The following is a 22,881-nucleotide window of genomic DNA, read 5'->3' as shown; positions in this document are numbered from 1 at the left end:
TTAAATGCAGCTAAAAGATGTAATAGAGCATCTGTCCAGATTTTACCAGAGGGTCAGTGACCAAGTCTAGGATAGAATCCAGAGTCCCAGATTCCTATGTAGGGTCAACTGAGGACATATAGTATAGAACCTCTCTATCTGAGGAAAGGCATCTTCAGATAGTTTAAACTAAACCATTCATGGTCTCTCACAAGATGAAATGCCTAGCAGGAGACAGCAGCCTTCTGAATTCCCATGGCTAAAGCCTGCCATAGACCCCCACCTCCCAGGCCTTGCCACCCACTTCCACTGTGCCCACGGCCCTATGGGGGCAGTTCTAAATGCAGAGCTTGTTTGAATGAACCTAGCTCTAAATGCAGAGCTTGTTTGAATGAACCTAGCTCCAGCTACTCTAACTGGGGGCTCTCGCCTGTCCACCCACCCTCCTGGGCAAACTCTGGTTTCTCTCTGAGCAGGGACCACAGGACCATTTACCAGAGAACAATCTGGTTCAGGGCTACCAAAATGGTGGTAGTGTTGGGGCAAGGTAGGAGTGGGGAGCAAAACTGACTCTGGCTTTTACCATACCTGGATTTGGATCTAGGACATCTAGGCTGGATGGAAAACAGCTCTTCTCCCTGTACTCAGGAGGGGGACACTACTATGCTTATGTTTAATCCTTTTAGAGGCTTCTGGCCTGGTAGCCTGGCCAGGCAGTTGCTCCAAGACCTGGCTCCCAAGTTACTCTCCCACCTGCCTCTCCTGGTTTCTCACTCCATGTTCTGGATCAGTAGCCTGCTTGGAGTTCCATCCCCTAATCTAGACCCCCTCTTTTCCCTCTAACAGGAATGACCTTCCTGCCTCCTTCCCCTGGTTTACCTTTATTCATTCTTTCACATTCAAGGCAGGAACCATCTCCTCCACAAAGCTTCTGTGATGTATTCTTCTGAGAGGTCTCCATTTTGTACTCTCATAATTCCATTTGGAAACATCAATCATTGTTATTTAGCATTTTGTATATAATGTTCTCTCTATGGGTCTTACCCTCAGAAGAATGAGATTCTTGATAGCAGGTACCATGAGTCTTGTTTTTGAATCTTGACTGTCTAGCCTACGGCCTGGCACATGGCAACAAGTGCATGACTTGGAAGCCTTTGTTCAAATCCTTCTTAATTCACAGAAGAAAAAGTCTGACCAAAGCATTTCAGCATTTTGACATATGCAAAATGATTGTATACAGAAGGTTGGAAACACAAAACAAAATCACAAACTCGCACAGCGCTTAGCGATAAAGAAACAACAGCACAAACTCCATTGCGATATGGACCAGAGAAGTGGCCACACAATGACAATGAGGGAGCTCAACGACTCAGAGGCAAAAGGATGTGGAACATGACCACTGCCTTTCTTATGGAGTCTGGCAGATGATGCTTGCTTTATCAAGGAAACCACATCCTCTACCTGCAACATAGTGACTACAGTTCTACACTGCAAACTGGTGTGTCAAGTGCTTCCCTTTTAGACCAAATACAGAAGCTATAGTTATCAATGCAGACAGAGAATTTTGCCTAACTCTTTATTTAAAAACAAACAAACAAAACAAAACTGACTTTATATCCAACTCAGAAAATCTATTACATGTTACACAGAGAGTCCCTAAGAAGATTTAAAAATAAATGGCGGTATTCCACCATTGGAATGAACTTTGGGGGACCCTCTCTGGAGGGCACACTGAGTCTTCTCAGGGACACTCCCTGGGTGGAGATGTAGAGGCAGTAAACTCAACAACAGTACATCAAAAATGAGACAACTACAGGGGGCATAGCGCCAAAACATTGTATGAGCAGACATTGCTGGCCTTTGAATAATTAATTCTAAGAGTCATACAAACAGAGAGAGAAAGTTCAACCCTGACAAAGTCTAGGTTTGCTGCTTTGTTAATTAAACTCCAACCTCCATTGAAAACACACACACACACACACACACACACACACACATTGTAGTGTAAGATACACATATTGTGCTATATTACCTCATTTTAACTCCTTCATTCAAGATACATATACACCTCTAAAGCACTTTTCAAACTCACCAGGAAATGTGATTATCCCATTGGTCTTACCCTGAGGTAGTTGAGGGTGAAATTTGTTAGTCCCATCCTGGTGATGTTTTTGGACAGCTGATCCAGGACCTGAGGATCTTGTGCCTAAACAGGAAAAAAAAAATCACATATCTTATCTCTGCAAGATGGTGCCAAGAAAGTCTCAGACTGGGCTATAGTTGCTAAGAAATGCAATCTCGACACTGTTGATTTTTCTCAGAGGGGAGGTTGCTGGAGATAATTTAATTTACATTTTGAAGACACTTGCATATAATGGCTCAAGGACATTTTTGGATCAATGGTGCAAGATCTGTTGCCAGGTTGAACCAAAATGAGGCAGGCATGCTTACAGTTCTTGGGAGAAACAACTACTTCCTCCATGAGCGGCCCTTGTATCTTCAGGAGGGGAGTCATTAAGCCCTGCCAGGACACTTCCAAGTCTCAGGCACTCAGCAGAAAAGGCAGAGCCTGTGGACTTGGTAGGGCCAGGCTTTAGTACTGGCCTTTGTTTCCTGTTGTGATACTGTTGTGTTTGACAGCTTGGAGTCCAAGACTGTATTTGAAAGCTTTGCCACTTCTATGAAATTACATATATTTCATAGAAATATATATATATATACATATATATATTTTTTTTTTAAGAATTCTAAATTTCTTCCCCATTAAGCTGAGGCTAGAAATAGATGTTCTCAACAATTTTCATCCTGCAGGACTGTTAGGGTAAGCATCACATTTTCCAAAATATCTGCCACATTTAAAAGGGGGATATAATGTTCCATGGGCTACCCCAGATGTTCTGTTGGGCTACCAAAAAAAAATGAAAATTCTTTCTGGATTTCATTGTGAGATGAATATCTTGGTTGATGCTCTTTTTTTCTGTTTGTCTTTCCTTCTTTCTGAACTGGTAAAAACATATTGGAGCTAAACAGAGAAAGACTCTGTAAACATCCTTTTGTCTTCATGTCTGCAGGCACAGGACTATCTAGGTTATTCTACCACTTTAATTTATTCTTTCCTGTATTTAATTTTCCTCATAGTCATGCAACCAATTGGCTGTGGTATATCAATAAAAAACTGAGTTTCAGAGAAAAGAGTCAGAGCTTGTCATTTCTTGTGTCAGTTTATGGGAAAGGGGTCTTGTATGGACACGGAATCAGTGATTATGGGACCGCTTCCACATGCCAGGAACAGCTGGTTCTATAGATACACATCCAGTAGCAGACAGAGGACAGGATAATAATAAACAGAAAGAAGGATGTCACCACTGCTGAAGCTGCTAAAAGCTGGTCACCACTACTTAAGAGGACCAACTACATGCCAGGCACTGTTTTACAACCTTTACGTGCATTAACTCTTAATCCTCAAACCAGTCTTCTGAGGCAGGCTCTACTACTGTACCTATTTTATAGATGAAGAACTGGAAGCCCAGAGATGCCATGTCACTCACCCAAGGTCACACAGGGACAGGGATACAAAGGTATGCGGTCTCATTCCAGGGCCCGGTCTCCTGATCACTACCCTCTGCTGTCTCTATTTTGAGAACAATACGAGTGGCTACTCCAGGCTGCTTCCAGGGGAGAGGAGGATGTGAAATGGGCTTTGAAAGTGAAGAAGAACTTGGGGATATGGAGAGGCAGAAAGATTGGACCAGGGGAGTGGGGTGTCACAGCACAAAGTACAAGGTCAATAGAAAAGGGAGAGATTGGCTTAACCAGTAGGGAGGAGAGGGTCGAGGACAAAACCTTGAGGAGACAGACTGGAATTGGATAGTCAGGAGACAGATGGCTCATCAGCTTGGGTTTTGGAGTCCTTACCAGCTGAGTGGAAATCTCGATTTGCCCCTTTCGGGCTGAGAAATATGGAACAACGTATCAAGCCCAAGCCTTGGTTTTCTTACTTCTAAAGCAGGGATAATGATCCCATACCTCTCTGGATTACTGGGAGGGTTAAATTGAATGTGTATGTATGCTTAGCACAAGACCTAGTGTAGCAAACACCCATTAAATATTAGCAACTCTTATTTTATTATTTTTTGACTGTACAGAGTCTTAAAAATCAGGCTCATTAAGTCTGATTTTGCTCCAAAGCTTTTTTACAGAAACTGCTGCATCATGCATTATGGAAGAGGGATTTATTTACGTCAGTGTCTTTGACGCCTTCTTCAGGGACTGCACTGAACTAGCTCCTACCAAGTCTTACCTCTAAAACATATCTCCAGATTGGCATCAGATCTGGCCATACACCTAGTAGGTGTTCAATAAATTTGATGTGATTTATGGTCAAATGAAACTGAGAGAACCCCAAATCATCCGCTTCATTCCAGCACCATGGTTAGGAAGGATATTGACACAGATCTGAATTACGTGAGCCCCATGTCTTGTCAGATGGTCCTAATCAAAACTGAAAACTGTTTTTCTTACTTCTTGTTTCATTTCTTTCCCTGGTTTTACATAAGAGGTTTAATAGCCCAGCAGAGCAGTACTTGATAATGACTCAGTGGAATTTAAGAAAAGTACAAACTGTTTATTGAGGTAACCTCAGTTTGGAGTTTAAAATAATAAAGTATCAGAAAAAAAAATCTCACAATGCACCAAACTCAGAAACAAGGTGGGGGGAAAGGCCTGTGGAATAAAATGGCTGAGGGGAAAACTCAAAATTGAGAGTTCATTACCCAACAGGTGAGGACTGCTGGTATTCTTTCAGAGAGAGAACCAGACTTTTCCTCCTTGAGTAAATGATGGGGGAGAATAAAAGAGAGTAAAATAGTGTTGAAATTACTTACATGCATGGCTAGAATGCTCCTTGGGACTAACTCTCTGTATTGTCTAATGGTAAAGTGCCATGTTTTTATTCTCATGAGATCATCAAAGGTGAACTCCAAGATCAGTCTGCCTTCTGTACATACCTAGAAGCGACAAACAACACACTCATTTGCTGTGCACTTTGTGAATGCCACATTTTTGTAACTCACACGTCAGCTGCTCAGCATGGTCTCCCTGACTGTCCTTGGGCAGTGCTGGATCCTCGCAAGGATGTGACACAAATGCTTTACCCATGGCACACTGAGACAAGCATGAGCTCTAGAATCCATGGGTTCAAAAGACAGCACAGCTGCTAACTGGCTGTGAGCTACTAGTAACTTGACTGGTTGCTGCCAAAATTCCGTGAGCCTCTGTTCCTTCAACTGCAAATATGGGAACAAAACCTGTATTATTGCAGTATTATGTCAAAAGCTCCTTGCACATGGTGTATCTCTGCAAAACTCTCCCACCCCTTTTATCTCTGCTTTCATCATCCTTCTACCATCGTAGTTTGAAATCTTGTTCTAATCATGGTTGCCCTATTCCTCGAGAAAGTACCTAATAAAATAATTCATGCTTAAGTGTGTCTTACTACAAGTTTACTCAACCAGAGTAAGTTTTCATTTTCAGGGACAAATTCCAGAGGGACAATGTTTAAAACCCAAGGCTACCAGGATCATTTACTGGCATGTGGAAAATGGAGGCATGCTTAGGATATATTCCTTCAATCACATCCTATCAGCAGTCTCAATTTCTGCTTGCATAAAAGGCCAGTCTTTGGGAGAGGGGGCGGTATCTTTCTCAGAAAAATATGTATTATTAATGAAACAGAATTTGCAAGGCTCTTTTCCTTGACAGGATGATCATTTTTTTTCTTCTTTTGATATTCAGATCATTTTCAGCATGTAGTTTCTATTTAATTTACCTATTTTATTTCACTGTTAATGACTTTGAAATGGGAGAAAATGCTAAGCAATTGGACACTACTGATCCTACTTCAATTAAAAAATAGGAAGTAGTGGTAGCATATTGGTCCATTTTAAATAGTTACAACTGATTATTCAGTCCACGTTTGCTTTAGAGTAGACAGAGGCTTTGACATCAGAAAGTACTAGATTCACCCTAACTCTATTTTTTACTTATTTTGAGACTTTGAGGAAACCAAATAAATTCCCTAAGTCCCAGTTTACTCATCTTTAAAATGAGGATAATACTAACCTTGTATGGGGTTGCTAGGGAAATATATGACTGATAATGCATGTGTAGAGTGCCTGATATGTACCTGGCACATAGTAGGATGGCGGTAAATGATAGCTCTAAAGATAAAAGAAATGTAACTAATGAATGCAGAACCCCAGACTAGTGGTTGTCATAAAGTGCTCTCTGACATCTAAGGATCCAGGGATGTGTCTCAGGTGCTCTGGGAAGAGTTCAGCCTCCATCCAGACCATGTGATCCCCACCTATTTTCTCAATTTGACCAGAGCAACTTCAGGTTCATCGTTTTGATATATTGGACTTCTGATCAAGCTTTCCTGGAGAAAGGTTTCCTATGCTAAAAACAAATTATAAAATTTTGGAAATCGGGATCCCTGGGTGGCGCAGCGGTTTGGCGCCTGCCTTTGGCCCAGGGCGCGATCCTGGAGACCCCGGATCGAATCCCACGTCAGGCTCCCGGTGCATGGAGCCTGCTTCTCCCTCCGCCTGTGTCTCTGCCTCTCTCCCTCTCTCTCTGTGACTATCATAAATAAATAAAAATTAAAAAAAAAATTTTGGAAATCAATGAACTACACAATTTTTAAAAATCATAAATAACAATTAACTCAATAGGGGGTATACTCATTTCTAAAACTATAGTTCATGAAGATAATTAGCAATTCATTTCAACCTTTAATGAGATATTACCATTTCTCTCTTTGGGAATTTAGTACAAAAGGCTACCATTTATTGAGTTTCAACTATGTCCTAGGCACTGGGTTAGGTGCTTTCTATTTACTCTAATTTAAGGGTATTTTCTTTACTATTTTTCTTTTTTTAAACTTTTTTTAGAGAGAGAAAATTTGTGAGTGGAGCTACCCAGTGTGGAGCCCAACGGAAGGTTCAACATCACGATCCTGAGATCATGACCTGAGCTGAAGTCAAGAGTTGGATGCTTAAAAAAAAAAAAGAGAGAGAGAGTTGGATGCTTAACCAATTGAGCCACCACACGCTCTGATAATATTTTCTTTAAACAACCCAAATACCAGCACAAGTAGAGCTAGTAACGTGTTGATAGGACATTACTTAAGAAAGATGCTATTGATGTCTACCATTTTCTTTTTTTCAAAGGTCTCAGAAGCACTGTAGGATAATGATAGAAAATCTGGGTGAAGACCTCCAGCTAAGACCCCACTTGCAGACAGAATCCATGGGTAATTTTAGGCATTTAGACACCATGCCCCTAAACTCCTCAGTTGAGTGGTCTTCAGAGCTTCTTTTCTGGCATCTTAGCCATGAGAGTTGTGCATTCTGAAATGGGGAAGACTTTCTTGTCCCCAAACCACTCCTCTAGAACATCCCTACTATGGCAATTAATTCACCAAGGTGAATTAATTCAAAAGGGTTGCATGGAGATTAAGCCACACAATTCCTCCTGGGGGTGTTAGTATGATAGAAGCCACCTGCAGTGAAAGCTCAGACAAAAGGGTGGTGACTGCAGTCAGCCAGTGACAGCTGAAATATCTTGACAGTAGAGGACAGGGATATTTGGATGCTATAATCCTTTTTTTTTTTTTTTTTTTTTAAGGAAAGGGGATTATTAGATGTTTAAACAAATATTAGCCCAGTTAAATGTCATGCTTTTTTTTTTTTTTATCTAATCTATTTGTTTTGTGTTTATGAACCACAAACCCAGGGCAGATGGAGGTTCTGGTTTACTTCTACTGGAATAGAATTTCATAATGAGAAGGTATAGATGTAGTCCTTCTGATGAATTACTCAATTGGAGGATCTGTAAGGTCAAGTTAAATTGCATTCTCTGTTTACCATGACATAGCAAACCAGTTGAAGACCCTTCTTTCCATCAAACTGTAGTGAGTCTACAAAAGGGAGAGCTGCAACAAGCCTTGGGCTCCTCCTTTGTCAGCCAAAATCAAGAAATCAGCTTTATCCAGAGCATATCACATGCAAGAGAGGAATCCTTAAAATTGAATCTGAGTTGACTGTGTTGGGTGTTTTCTTTAAGGAAAATTAAATGACTTCCTCAAACAGAAGAATGGAGGAGAATTCGGTCACCCTTGGTCTCCCCCAGGGTAGTTAAACCCATGGCCTTCTCCCAAGCCCTATTTGGCCTCCCTGACTCCTGCCTGCATCATGGAAGTTAAAGGAAACTGAAAGCTTTGTGATTTATTTTACATGCAACAATCAGCAAATGGAATAGAGGTGCCTAAGGAAAAAAAAAAAAAGAAATATATATATATATATATATATATATATATATATATATATATATTCCTTGTCTGGAAATGGTAAAAAAAACAGACATAGCTCATAAAGGAGAATTAATATTCTCTCTTTTCAGAAAAATTCTGTGCATTCCTCTTAATCAATACAATTAATGTAGCTTTTATCTAAAGTTGGCCTTTTTTTAAAAGCTGTCTTTCACTTGGAATCCAAAATCAAAAGGGTCCCCAATTAAGAAAACATTTTCTGTTGTGCTGAATTCATGTTACCGTACTGTGAGCTCTGACATTTTGTTTCTGTGGTAACCAAAATCAGCTGATTAGTTGGCATGGCAACAGAAAAGATGTAATCCCAGCAGACACACTCTAATCAATGCCCCCAGCACAGATGGTCTCCGGAGGATCAACAAGAAAGAGGCTGGCAGGCATTCAGCGGATCACGTGCTAGCTTGAGACTAGGCCAGGAACAAGAGAACTAAAAAAGAACATTTCTCAAACTAACCGGTAGCTTTTTAACCCTTTTCTTTCTTTGACTAATTGTAAAGCAATGTTGACCATGCTGTTGTATAATACAAATGATTTTCATAGAGTTGTTACGAAAGAAAATGTGTTTTTTAGGTAGAAGTGTTTACTTAGTTTACTTATTTCTTTATGCATGAAATACTGTTTTCAAATTAACAATTGCATAAAGCTCATTGTATTTTATGTAGAGATACTGCAGATGTATATGCATAGATATACACATATTAGAGCAATATGATCATTGATATTATGCTAATTCAACTGGAGTTGGAATAAGGGTAGAAAAGTATAAATCCTGTTGTATAATGCTATAGACAGGCTAGGATAGGAATGATGTCAAAGACATGAAAGAGTGTTCATATAGGAAAAGTGGCTGGGGCACTTCCAGAGTATTTTTCTACAGTAATAAATAATTGCATAATAAATAATCGAGATCAGAGAATTAGCTAGGTTTATAGAGTAATAAGGGTGTTTGGTAATGGCTGTAACTATTACTACAGTTTGGAAATCTAAAAGTAGCTGATGTGTACCCCAGAGAGGCCTCCTCTCAGCATCTGCCAGTATTCACACCCTCAAATATAATTCAAGGGCCTTTGATTCTGAAAACCTTGGTGATTCCTCTTCAGCTTATTAAGCCTTGTTTTCAATTTGATTCAAAATTGAATACAGAAAAGAAAGGCTTCATAATGTGTGTTTTAAAACTCTAATTACATATTTATCCATAATCTATAATGTTCCTAGGATCAGGAAATTGCAAAATGTGCACAATACTCCTGAGGAATATTAAATATTACTGTTGATTAGGACTGTGGCTGATTTTTGATTCACCAGTTGACCAAATTTTCATAAAAGCAACTCAGAACCACTGGGTCAAATGCTATTTGGGGAATTAGAGTGTATTGATAGTCTAAATTAGAACAATGTGATACTGCCTTCACGTAATGTGCTAAAAAGTAATTCCATGTACAGTGGGTTCCCCTTTAAAAATAAAGCAGCAGCTTCCAGACTATATTTTTCTTTGTGATAGTGTAAGGTCATTAGCTTACTGCTTTATACTAAATAGTCACATTTTTTTATTACATGAAGATGGGTTATTTTTAATTAATATAAGAACAAAAGAAAAACTGGAAGGATTCTTTGGGTAGTATAATAATAACCAAGGGGGTGGGGGGAGAAGAAGAAGAAGAAGAAAAAATTAACTTTTTAGAATTTTCTAAAAATAAACGTGCATAATTAGCATCTGGACTAAGTCCACATAGTTAAGTTGCATTTCCCAGAAAGTGGTATTTTTCATCAGCGTATGGAAATATTCATTATAAGAGTTAGGAAATGTATTGCCATGGAGTAGAGTGAGAGGTGACCTGAATAATTGGAAGTTTCAGGCTGAAGGAGCTGAGTTCAGGAAGAGGTTGCTCTGGTCTTCCTGGTGGCTACCCTGGATGCCTGAGCCAACCATTGCTCCATCTAAGAGGGGAGCATTCCTGTATAAGGAAAAATTGCAACAGAGGAAAACTTTTGCTTGATTCGAATAAAAAAAAGGCACTTTACTGATTCATCAGAAGAATGGGATTTTTTTTTTTAATTTAAAAACTCATCCTGAATATATGGCATTTTTATCTTCAAAGCAGTTGACTATGCTCATTAATGAAAAAACTTTGGCCTGAAAAGAAAGAAATTGAGAAAATATAAAGGACTACCTTTTATCATATATTTTACATGCACATAAAATGTTATATATGTTATTTTAAAATTATTTATTATAAAATATGTTTATATAAAATATTTTACATTTTATAAAAGGGTTGCCACAAAATGCATTTTGTTTCCAATGGCTATAGGCTTTGGAAGTAGCTTTTTCATTATAGCCATTTTATTTAATTCTCATGGATTTCTTTTTTCCCTTAAGGTATAAGGAATTGGTGTGTTTTTCTTGATTATCTAAACAATGCTAAACTTTGACAAAAAACAAAACAAACAAAATAATAATGAGTTAGCAGAGAAAGCTTTTCTCTATGGGGCTCTGACTTCATAACATTTGAAATAGATTGTGTTATCCATCTGATATGCAAGATTATGTAAATATTTTAGGTCTCCAAAATGAACTGAGACATCAGCAGATGAAATCATCCAGGTGATCATTCCTTTCCATGTAACAAAACTCTCTTCCCAGCATGGACTTCTGCACATTAAGGGAATGTTCTTTGTCCTTGATAGGCAACTTTCCTTCTCTGTTCAACTGTTAAAAAGTCAGAAAAAGAAAAACCCAACTCCTGCCCCACATTTAAAATGTCTATTGACACAATCAAGATACCATGAAATCAATGGCATTTGTGATTTGCTTTTGCATTTTATCACCATTTGCTTTGCCTTTGGTTTTTTACATCCTCGTGAGTACTGGGAAGATGAAGCTATACCAACAAGATCAATGGGTACTTTAAATGATAAACATTTATTTTTATTCTTTCAGCAAAACTATACACAAGTAACAAATACATCCCCAGTCTTGTAATTTGGGCTTTTGCAATTAACCCTGATCATTCAACTTCTCAACTATAGAGGATCATCATGTGTGTTTTCAACTAAAAGAGATAGCTGCTGTCATTAATATTACAAATTAGTTTCATGTTGAGACTTCATCAAAATGCAATGAACGAATGTGCATTAAAATAAACTTCTGTTTGTCAGATTCTTCTGCTAAATTTTTGTTCTTACTAAGTTTGCTACTTGAGAGAGGACATAAAGGGATCGTCTATAGTGTTCTAGAAAAGTCTTTGCTCAGAGGAATATTCCACATGTTGATTGTCAGTGGATGGGAAGAGTCATAGGTGTAGAATGGAGAGAAAACATGTTGATCCTCTATCTCTTCTCTTTCACTTTACATCCTTCATAGGGACTTGAATTCTGCCTCACAGGTCATGTTACAGGGTCCTCCACCCACTATCCTCCCCATTTTCTCATAACCAACTTTTGGCTCTACTGTGTTCACTTGGTGACTGACCAACCACAGAACTTCTCAGAATTTGGGGAAATAGATTTTAAACTCTGAATTCCCTAGTTTCATTTATATTTTTATGTTTCTATGTTCCTTAAAGATTACAGCTATTTGAGTTGTAGTTAGTTGCTTTTTCCCGTTTGTTAACATTTGAATTTAGCTTTAAAAAGTATTTAATTTTAGAAACAAAGCACAAATACTGACCACATAACAACAAGAAAATGTTCTTTTAGCTGTAGAAGAGTCTTTGTATAACAATCAAAATTCTAACTTAGCAACCTGAGCTTAACAGGCAGCCAAAACTCTTAGTTTTGAGGATCTATCATATTTGACATTCATATGCTCTGTATCACACACACACACACACACACACATCTTAGAACAGTGTTCACCAAGAGTCTAGCCATGTCACAAACAGAAGAGATTATCTCATAGCAATGCAAGTATCTGAGATGTGAGAAATCAGCTCAAAGTTCCAGAAGAAAATCATAATTATTATCCTTTAATACACCCACAGAAGAACAAGTCATATTGCTGAGTATGTCCTGTACCTTGGTAAACATGGGCTTCCCATGCTGGGTGACCATAGCACACTGGTCGCAGTCCACTGTGATGGATGAGTTGTGGTATGACTCTTTAGAGTGTTTGAGGATGTAATACAGGTCGGTCACCCCTCCTTCAAACACAGTGCTAAAATAACGAGGGATAAGGGTCCTGCCGATAGCTGGGAGAGAAACACAGAGAAATAAACAATTAACAAAAATATCCATTGGCCCCATGCACCCCACATCATTGCCAGACCTCCAACTGGATACGAGTCATCTCAAGAAACTAATCATACCAGGAGGCAAATTTCTTTCTTTTATTAACAGCCATGACCCTTCTAGGTTACAGTTAGTAAAATAAAACCCCTAGCTGGTCAGCAAAAATTTGTACATTCATCTCTCCAGATTTTGTTTCCATTGAAAGTCAATGATGTAAGGATAACCACTTTCAAAAGGGGAACAAAAGTATTAACTACTTTGGATCTCAAGTGTCCTTTAAATGAGTATATTTTTTAAAAAATAAAACCCATCCAATCTACTTGGATTTTTCAGTGAATTGTTTATAGGCCAGTCATCTAATCATGTTTTATTAATAATAATAGTCATAATGTAAATTTTGATAATGTAATGCTTTGCAATTGTAAAGTACTTTGGCATTCTTTAATTGGATCTTCAGAACAGCCTCAAGATAGTAGGGAACTGGAACCCAAAAGGATTATTATGCAAAAAACAAAAAAGGTCATTAAGACTTTGTCAAAGTCACACGACTTATAAGTAGATAATTAGGATCTCTAACTCCAAATGTGCAAACATTTACTGTTTTCAATACTATGTCTCCAACTGCTTTAATGCTTGAGAATCTTTAAAAAGTGATCTGAATCTGCATATACAAAGAGGTCCATACCTATGTAAATATTGATTATTCTATCTGCTTCTGGAGCAGGATATCTTTCTAGAACAAAAGGCCAATTTTAAGAGAACCTGATACCTTCTATTTGGTCTAAATTGGTCTCTTTGATTCCATGTGTCCTGTCCTGCCCCATTTTAGTTTGAACGATTGGTAAGTAGCTGTGTCTCTCTGATATATGATGCTTAGAAACACCTAACAAGCCCTTGCTTTAGCAGAGATTTTAAATCCTCTTAAACTGAAAATCCCAACTCATAATATCAGGAATTTTGCCTATGTGCAGATTTTGAGGCAAAGTACTAAAGCACTCTCAAGCGATCCAAGGTTTTTAATAAATCTCTTACATTCGCTATATAATGCCTCCTGAAAGACAAAAATAATATTTAAGATAAATAAATTACCAAAGAGAGCTTTAGTAGGAAAGATCATACAATCTTCACTTGAACGTTTTAAAATGTTTAATTTCATTTTAAAAGAATCAATGTTAATCCATTCCATATGGATCTATATCTCTTTTGTACATGGATTTGGAAAAAAAAAAAAAAAACTATAAAAAGAATATCCTGCCAAACTGTTTTCTGAAGTAATCTCTAAAGAATCCTGCTGTGGATGACTAGTTTCTGAATAATTTATATAGTTGTTATTGCTTCATATTTATTGCAGTAAAATCAATCAACAAGTGTGTATTAAATATTCCAGGATTTTTGGCAATTCCATTCTAAATAATCCTTATGCATACATTTTCCAAATACTGTTTAATCCCCAACAGCGCATGTTCATTTGCTAAATATAAAATTCAAACAAGATTTGAGTCCACCATGTCTTTAAACATACACACAGCCGATATCATAAAGAAAACTTTGTTAATGCGAAAAACCTTATTGTACTTTGCTAAACAGATAAAATTAATTTAATGCATTTCAAATATTCTAACCTAAAACTAATTTCCATAAAACAGCTCTAGTAATTTGACATTTTGGGATCTGTACTGTGAAAAATAAATACAAACCATAAAAATGTAGATGTAGGGTGAAAATATTTCACTACGATTTCCAAGAAATTGTCACATTAAAAAGGTTACTGCAAATAAACACCACTGGATTAGCCACATTATAGTTTATTCATCATGAATCCTGCACCATTTAATTCCTTTGTAGTAGTATCTGCTATATATTATCATCATTTTCATTCATAGAATAAACAAATTGAACAGGGAAAAAGTTTGCAACTTCTTAACTGTAAACCTAAATTTTTAATTACCTCTCCAACCCCAGAAAATGTACAAACTATATAGTAAATATATTTAGAGGGAAATGCAGCTTTGCTTTATTTAATATTTTCTACTGCTCTTGGAACTGATTGTGAGAGATACCTGAGGTTTGTGTTCAGCCCCTTTGCTTTGTGGGATAGCCCTTACAATTTATTTCCCCCATGGTCTTGTGGGGATTATCACTCAAAAGCTCCACTATCCACTGTGGTAGACTGCTACTGGTGGCCCCAGTGAACCATAACAACAGCATTCACATCTTTGTGGATGCAGTCCCCTCTCCTCAAATCTGGACAGGGCTCTGTGATCCACTTTAATCCACAAAATGTGGCACCTTGTGTCAGTTTGGGGCTAAATCTTAAAAAGGACTAAAGAAAATTCCACTTTGCACTTGGGTGGGAAGCCAGTGTGTATAAAGTTCAACTACTCTAAGACTGCCATACTGTGAGAAGCAGACATCTGGAACAGACACATGAAGAACTTAAGTCTTCCCAGCTGGTAACCCCAGCTGAGCTACCAGCAAACAGCCAGCACCAACTTGCATGAGTGAGGCCATCTTGGAAGTGAATCCTTGCCCTCCAGTTAGCTGGCTCGGGCTGGTGTCAAGTGAAGTGGAAAGGAGCTGTCTCCTATAAGCTTTGCTCAAATTGCAGAATCATGAGTAAATAGAATAAATGTTTGTACTTTTAGCCAGCAAGTTTTTAACGCAACAATGGATAATCATAGTACCCTTCCATCCTCCTATGCTACTAAGATGGGTAAATAAGAATCCTTTCCTGAAAGCCAAAGAGGACATTTTCCACTAAAAATGTGAATTATAGAAACATGGAAGCTTGCATAGAAAGGAAAGCAGATTAGAGAGACAGAGAATCTTTGTGGACTGATTTGGGACCTCGGCATAGTTAGGACTGAATCCCAGTTCCATCCCTTAGAGTTCCCGCTTATATGAGATGTACACCTTGTGCTTCTTTTGCTTAAGAGAGTTTGTGTTAGCTTTCTGTCATTTGCAAACAGACAAATCCTGATTGAGGCTGTCCCACTCTGGCATGGAATGGGGTAACAAACAGTAATGTGAAAAAAAGAAGCGATGAGAAAAATGAACTACAAGAGATACTTGAGTCTTTTTGTGCAACATCCTGTGTCACTGAAGGGGATACAAAGGGTGTGTCAGAGACTGTATTCATTTTTCTATTCCTGCTGTAACAAATTACTACAAACTTAATGGCTTAAACTCTCTTTATTGATTATCTCATAGTTCCTGACAATATGACATGGGTCTTGCTGAGCTAAAATCAAGGTGTCAGTGGGGCTGTGTTTCTTTCTAAAGGCTCTAAGGGAGAATCTGTTTCTTTGCTTTTTCTAGCATTTAGAGACTGGCTGCTTCCCTTGGCTATGTCCCCTTCCTATATCACCCAAGCCAGCGATAGCTGTTGAAGACTTCCTCGTCTGCCTCCCCCTTCCACTCTTCAGGACATTTGTGATTGCACTGGACTCACCCAAATAATCCAGGATAATCTACCATCACAAGGTAACATATTCACAGGTGCCAAGGATTAGGACTGGACATTTTTGGGCATCATTATTCCACAGAGGCAATCTTTGCCAAAGAGTTTTTGTTCTACAGGGGAGTATTTACAAAATATAATACACACGTGACAAGCAATATATAGATAATGTGTAGTGAAGGGGACAAATAACCAGAAAAAAAAATCACATGTACTTAAGTTAAGGAAATCACTCTATAACTCATTCATTGATTTCTTCTATAAACATCTACTGAGCCCAAAGTAGGCATAAAGCTCCGTGGTAGGTGCTGGATTTTTGTCCCTGTCTTTCAAATTCACTTCTAATAAGAGAGTTAACAAATATGTATCTATAATACAATGTGATAATAGAAAAATGAATTTGTGATATTGAACTCTTTCTTGTCCAGTTTCTTCTGAATCCTGATTTTAACGTACAACTTTATTATTTTTGAAGCACAAGAAGATTAAAGTGTCCTTTTAATTTAGTAAATCATGCAACCACACTGCACAGCCTAATATACATGACTTTACAGTGACTATTTCAGGGTTAGATTCAGTGGTCCCTTAATGCATCAGGCACACCAATTCTGAATCTATTCACATTTTATACTGTCATATTCACAAGCTACATTTACACTTTACATTTATACGTTAATCCTTGGAATTAAAAACAATTTAAATATTGATATACCTAAATCTACATTGTGCTCCCATGAAAAGGATTACATCTTCAAATATTCTCAAATAGATTAAAACTATAGTAGATTATAAAAGAAATCCCATTTTTCTTACACATTTAGGTCAAAGTTCCAAAAGTTGGGAAGGGGAGCATGATAGCACAAGAAGATTTTCTGTGAGTGAAATATAGGGAAGTGTAATACAGCATATGATATATATATATACATATATATATGTATTTTTTATGAAAGATAAGAAAATGACAAATTAAATTATTCAAGAGCTTGAAATGTGTATAAAGAATGTCTAAATAATATTCTACATTGTAGGTAAACATTTAGAGATAGCTAAAAGTTTACTCATAGTTAATTTAGATATTAAGCTCTAAATTCCAGTTTCTTGTGAGGTTTGTTGCTGTTTTGTTTTGTTCCAAACCATCAACCCCCATTCTCCAGAAGTTCTTACTATTGGTGTTGGTAGGCTGATGGTGCTGGGAAGCAGTATCTAACGCCCATCTTTTCTCGTGGGTATTACTTGTGGATATCAGAATGTCTATAGGATACTTGTAGATATTAACTAATTTCCCCCCATTTAGAAACCAAATGGTACATGCTGAGAACTCTTAATCATTGAGAAGATATACACTACTGTACACCTGGGTTTTTTTGAGCATTTCATGTCTATTAATCATTATGAAATGTTTTTCTTAAGCTCTCAAGAATGTGTATAGGCAGTTCAGATGAAAGAGATTATCAGTAGAAAATAATCATATGGGAAAATGTTCAAAACAGTAATCAAATTACAAAATACAATAATAATAAAAAGATTAAAACAAAAACCTGGTAAGCTTGCGGTGAAACAAACATACTTGAACACTTCTAGGCAAATCAACATAGCAATTACTCCTTATCTTGAGACTCTCTAATTCTCTAATAGCTTATTAGGTGTAAATACCCTTGCCAAACTGCAGAATCTAATATGTAGATCTCAAGTACTCTGAATTTCTCCAAGTCTTTTGAGAAAATACTGTCTAATGTTATGACTTTTTTATTTTGGGGTGATCATTTGCTATTCTAAATGCCTGTAATTTCTATCTTCCAAAGACAATTCACTTCAAAAAATTGAAAAGAGTTGAGAACCATTATTTAAAATGTGGAATAGGAAGATGTATTAGTATTAGTGCCACTTAACATTTGGCAATTCCTTAACTAATGATTTTTCTCTTCATTGGAAAGAGAAAAGTATATAACCACACGTTTGTGTTTTTAATTAGGCAAGGTTAATTATAATAAAATCATCAATTACTCTAGTCTTAAAAAACTTTTTGATAAATATGATAAGGATAAATTGGTTGTCTGAATCTGGATTGTTTTATATAGTTGTTCTAAGGCTGCAGTACCTCAGAAATCCTCAGGGAAATTCTACTACTGAGGTAAATAATTAACACAAAGATTCATTAAACTTAACCTTACATGTATTCAGAAATCAGTGAATGCATTATACTAACATGTAAATGGAGGTGCTCCTAGTAGTGAAATAAACAATACTGGAGATTTCATTTATAGTAAATAACCATTATAAATAGCCAAAACAAAGTAAATAAAACATGCTTAAAATTAAATGGGAGTGTTAGAGGTTCAAAGCAAATTTTTTTGCCCTGAAGAGAAAGCAGGTCAAACAAACGTACTTTACTTTCATAAGTTGACATTTGAAATCTTTTATTAACATATCTTTTAATGCCAACACCGTTTACTTCTTTTTGCAACCAAAACAATTTGATTTAAATATCTTCTTTCTGGGCAGCCCAGGTGGCTCAGCAGTTTAGTGCCTGCCTTCAGCTCCAGGCCTGATCCTGGAGATCCGGGATCAAGTCCCACGTCAGGCTCCCTGCATGGAGCCTGCTTCTCCCTCTGCCTGTGTCTCTGCCTCCCTCTCTCTCTTTCTGTGTTTCTCATGAATAAATAAATAAAATATTTAAAATAAATAAATAAATATCTTCTTTCTGATTACCTCTTTTACTATTTCAAAGATTCATTCACTCAATATATGATTATTAAGTACCAACTAGGAGCCAGACATTGTTCTAGGGGCTGGACATTAACAGCAGGCGATGGAGAAAGCAGAATAAACTTGGTGGTCGGGAGGGCAAGCTGGTTTCGACTGGCTGGCCTGGAAGGCTGCAGTGGAAGGTAGTAATGGAGCTGATCCTGACTGCAAAGGGCCATGTGAAGATCAGGGAACAAAGTGGTTCTGGCGAAGGCACTAGCAAGGGCAAAAGCCCTAGGATAGGAATGAGTTTAGGTTGAATGAGCTTGGTGTCTCTTAGTATCAGAAAGAAGGCAGTGTGGCAAGTGCGCAGCCAAGAGAATGAGATAACAGATGAGCTCAGAAAAAAAGAGGCAAGACCAGATGATGTGGAGCTTTCTAGGCCATGGCAAATGGCTTGTGATCTATTCTTTTTTTTTTTTTTTGTGATCTATTCTTTAGTGCAAGAGATCTCACTGGACATTTTTAGCCAAGTTTAAGATCCTATGAATATATTTTTAAAATATTTTATTTATTTATTTGAGAGAGTGTGTGTAACCACCAGCCAGGGGAGGTACAGAGAAAGAAGGAGAAGCAGACTCTGCTGATGAGCCAGGAGCCCACCTCGGGGCTCAATCCCAAGACCTTAGGGTCATGACCTAAGCCAAAGTCAGAAGCTTGACCCACTAAGCCACATAGGTGCTCCATATCCTATTCTTCTTAAACGTGTTATCCATCTGCCAGGAAAATCCCAAAACTCCATAAAAAAATATTTGATCCTTCAAGAAATCTAATAGGTGTTTTGGTCTTCCATTTTCTACCTATCAAACATTTAATGATGAACTAACACTTTAGCCATACCACCTTGCACTAGGTGCTAGAAAGATAGTGATGACTATGGTTGAACCCATCTTGCTCTTAGGGAGCTTTGGATCAAATTGTAGAAATTTCCAGGTGAGTGTGTCTCATTTCATCTTATTTAATTCAGCAAGTATTTTGGCATATTCAGGGAATACTGGGTTCTGATTCTGTCAGCCATACAACAGGGTATTTCTCTAATATATGCCTTTCATTGTGAGGAAAATTCTTTCATTCTTTATCCAAGGTACTGACCGTAGCATAGAGCAAGAATGGTCCACAGCCATGGCTGGACCTCTTGCCATGAGTCAACATATTTTGGGTATGAAATTGAAATCCTTTACTGATTCACAGAAGAAGGCCATGCTCTAGTTACTGATGCCTTATGGCTGGTGCCAGGTCAGTAAGGTATAAGAGTAAGATCTAAGCTAAAGGATGAATAGATGTCAGTCAGGCACAGGGGACCAAGGGAACAGAATTGTATTAGGGAGTGTAACACACTTCCCATGATTTGGGCTGCTGCCTAGACCAACTATTATATATTTATACCTTCGACAGTCTTGTCTGGATGAACTACTCCGTTACATAGACTTGTCTCACTATCTTCCTGTGATAATACAATATTCTTTTAGTTATCCAAACCTTAGCATGCAGTTTACATCCAAATAGATTTGCTTCTTTCCTCTGTATGACTTTTATTTCAACATTTTTCAAATTGAACACCAATAAAAAATAAATATAAATATAAATATAAATATAAATATATATATATATATAAACATTTTTATAATGATATTCTATTCTTTAAGATGAACCTTAGGATAATTTTGTCAAATTCCCCCCTCTCTCTGACTCCAAAGTTGGAAGAAGGTTAATTTAAATTCAATTTGATTTACTAAGAAAGAGTTGGCAGCTTTAAAATACCCAATCTTCCCATACAGGAACATGAAATGTTTATCCATTTAAGTCTATATCTCAACCATAAAATAATTATGTAGTTTTCTATATTTAAGTAGCTAACTTCCTTGTTAAGATAATTCTTAAATATTTTAGGTATGCTGAATGGATAATGCAATTTTTTCATTATATTTCTACTTGGGAACACAGACATTTAATAGGATGCTCTTATTAATTTTAATAGTTTTTTGGAAGAATTTTGCAAGTTTTATAGGTGAAGAAATCTATCATTCCCAAATACAGATAGTTTTGTCCCTTTCTTTTTTTCCAATATATTTATATCATTACTTTCCATAATATTGCAATAGTTAGAAGAGAACCTCTAGGAAAAAGTACTAAATAATGAGGGAAATAGTAGGATTTCTTTTTTTCCCCCTCAATTTTTTAGGGAATGCCTCTCAGATTAGGGGACGTACTATATGTTGATTTGAGATCAGATCATTTTACTTATAATGGAAATAAAATCAAATTATTCTTCTAATCTTTGTTTTTATGATTTTCTTTTTTTTATGCTGATGGATATTTAATTTGATTAAATGCCTTCTCAGTTACTACTGAATTGGTGGTCTAATTTCCCTTAGAAAGCTATTTATTAGTATATTTTCAATTATTGAATAATGCTTTTACTCAGTATAAATCTTGCTCTCTCTTATGCACACTTACAAATATACATTTTTGTATAAAATTTTGCATAAATTCAACTGATGGATTTATTCATTCCTTTAACAAATATCCATGTAAGTGATGTCCTCTATAAGGCACTATCTTAGCTACAAAATTGAAATGTTAGAGAAGACCTCAGGTTTAGTGTCTGGTGATTCCCAGTAGCATTTTCCAGTTCCAATGGGCTTCTGAAGATTTTAAAATATACCTAGATAAGTTCCATATTTCAAGAATACCATTAAAACAAAGACTATGCTTGTGTTTCTGTGATTTGAGTAGGAATGAACTCAACTCATGGTGATACTGATTAGCTCCTGATTAGTAATTATGAATAGCACTTAACATATGTGGAAAAAATATAATACAAAATACTAACAATTATTTAATAAATGTAATTAGGTTATTCATGATTATATTCCACACCTTCATTTTACTGTGGAGGAATGTGATAGCTCAGAGAAGTAAAACTGCATAGCTACCTGGAGCCAGGGTGGGATAAAATAGAATGCTTGTTGTTTTTAATCAACCAACATTGGCTTATTTTTATGCCCACATTTGATTTTTATTAATTTTTAAATTACACAAGTGATACACACGCAAAAATTAACATATGACTGTTGCAGAAACTCACAGTTTACTAGCTCTGATATCTTTTTCTAGGCAGAGTCAGATCTCACTTTCTAAATTCCCTTTCGGTTAGGTGCTGCCATGTGGTGAGTGGTAGCCAGTGTCCGGGGACATTTCCATTGTTTTCATTTTTTCCAACCAAGTAGACATCAAGAAGGAAAATTCAATGTCTGGACATGACAAGTAAAATCATTCTGTGTGTAACTGGCACACTCTTGCCAGTGACCAGATGCTGCAGACTCGGCAAGGGATTCCATGGAACCTCATGGATGGAAGAGCCAGGAGACAGGAGGAGCTTTGGGTCACTGAATTGCTACCAGAAGGACAGCTGCTACATATTGGGAAAACCCATTTGGACTTTGAAGCAAAATCCACTTTTCTATTGTGTTAAGCCATTGAAATTTCAAAATTAATTTGTCTGAGCTGCCAGGGTTGAGTACTACAATTGCTAAGTCTAAAGTTTCCGTGAGCACCCTCCTTGCACCCACCAATGTCAGTGACTTCACCCCTTCCTAGGTTACCTTTGTTATTGGTATGTTGCATAGCCTTCTAGATTTTTAAATTATACATTTATCTTCATATATTTGTACCCATAGAAAACACATATCATTTTGTGTGAGTACTTTGTCTTGTTTTACACAGAAGTTATCATAATAAATGTATCTATATGGAATTTGTCTTTTTTCTTTTTTTTTTAATTTTTATTTATTTATGATAGTCACACACACACACACACACACACACACACACACAGAGGCAGAGACACAGGCAGAGGGAGAAGCAGGCTCCATGCACCGGGAGCCTGACGTGGGATTCGATCCCGGGTCTCCAGGATCGGGCCCTGGGCCAAAGGCAGGCAGGCGCTAAACCGCTGCGCCACCCAGGGATCCCGGAATTTGTCTTTTTTTCACTCAATGATATATTTTTGAGCTCTATGGTTAATTGATTGATTTTTAAACCTGCATCATATTCCAGAGGTTAGCTAATTTACAGG

The 22,881-nt window shown here is 37.2% G+C and overlaps 1 protein-coding gene across 10 annotated transcripts in view; it reads right to left on the bottom strand.

The window, feature by feature from the left end:
- Positions 1–22,881, bottom strand: part of LDB2 (LIM domain binding 2) — a 373,756-nt gene that overhangs the window by 71,370 nt on the left and 279,505 nt on the right. For all 10 annotated transcript variants that reach the window (XM_041753183.1, XM_041753186.1, XM_041753187.1 and 7 more), the window contains exons 3-5: positions 12,386–12,558; positions 4,863–4,985; positions 2,102–2,185 (exon numbers count right to left, since the gene is read on the bottom strand). In XM_041753183.1, the coding sequence (XP_041609117.1) occupies positions 2,102–2,185; positions 4,863–4,985; positions 12,386–12,558 (380 nt within the window). The remainder of the gene's footprint in view (positions 1–2,101; positions 2,186–4,862; positions 4,986–12,385; positions 12,559–22,881) is intronic.

This window comes from Vulpes lagopus, chromosome 4, assembly GCF_018345385.1.
Source record: "Vulpes lagopus strain Blue_001 chromosome 4, ASM1834538v1, whole genome shotgun sequence".
Lineage (NCBI taxonomy): Eukaryota > Metazoa > Chordata > Mammalia > Carnivora > Canidae > Vulpes > Vulpes lagopus.
Note: the sequence above shows the minus strand (reverse complement) of the source record. Positions and strands in the feature narration are given on the sequence as shown.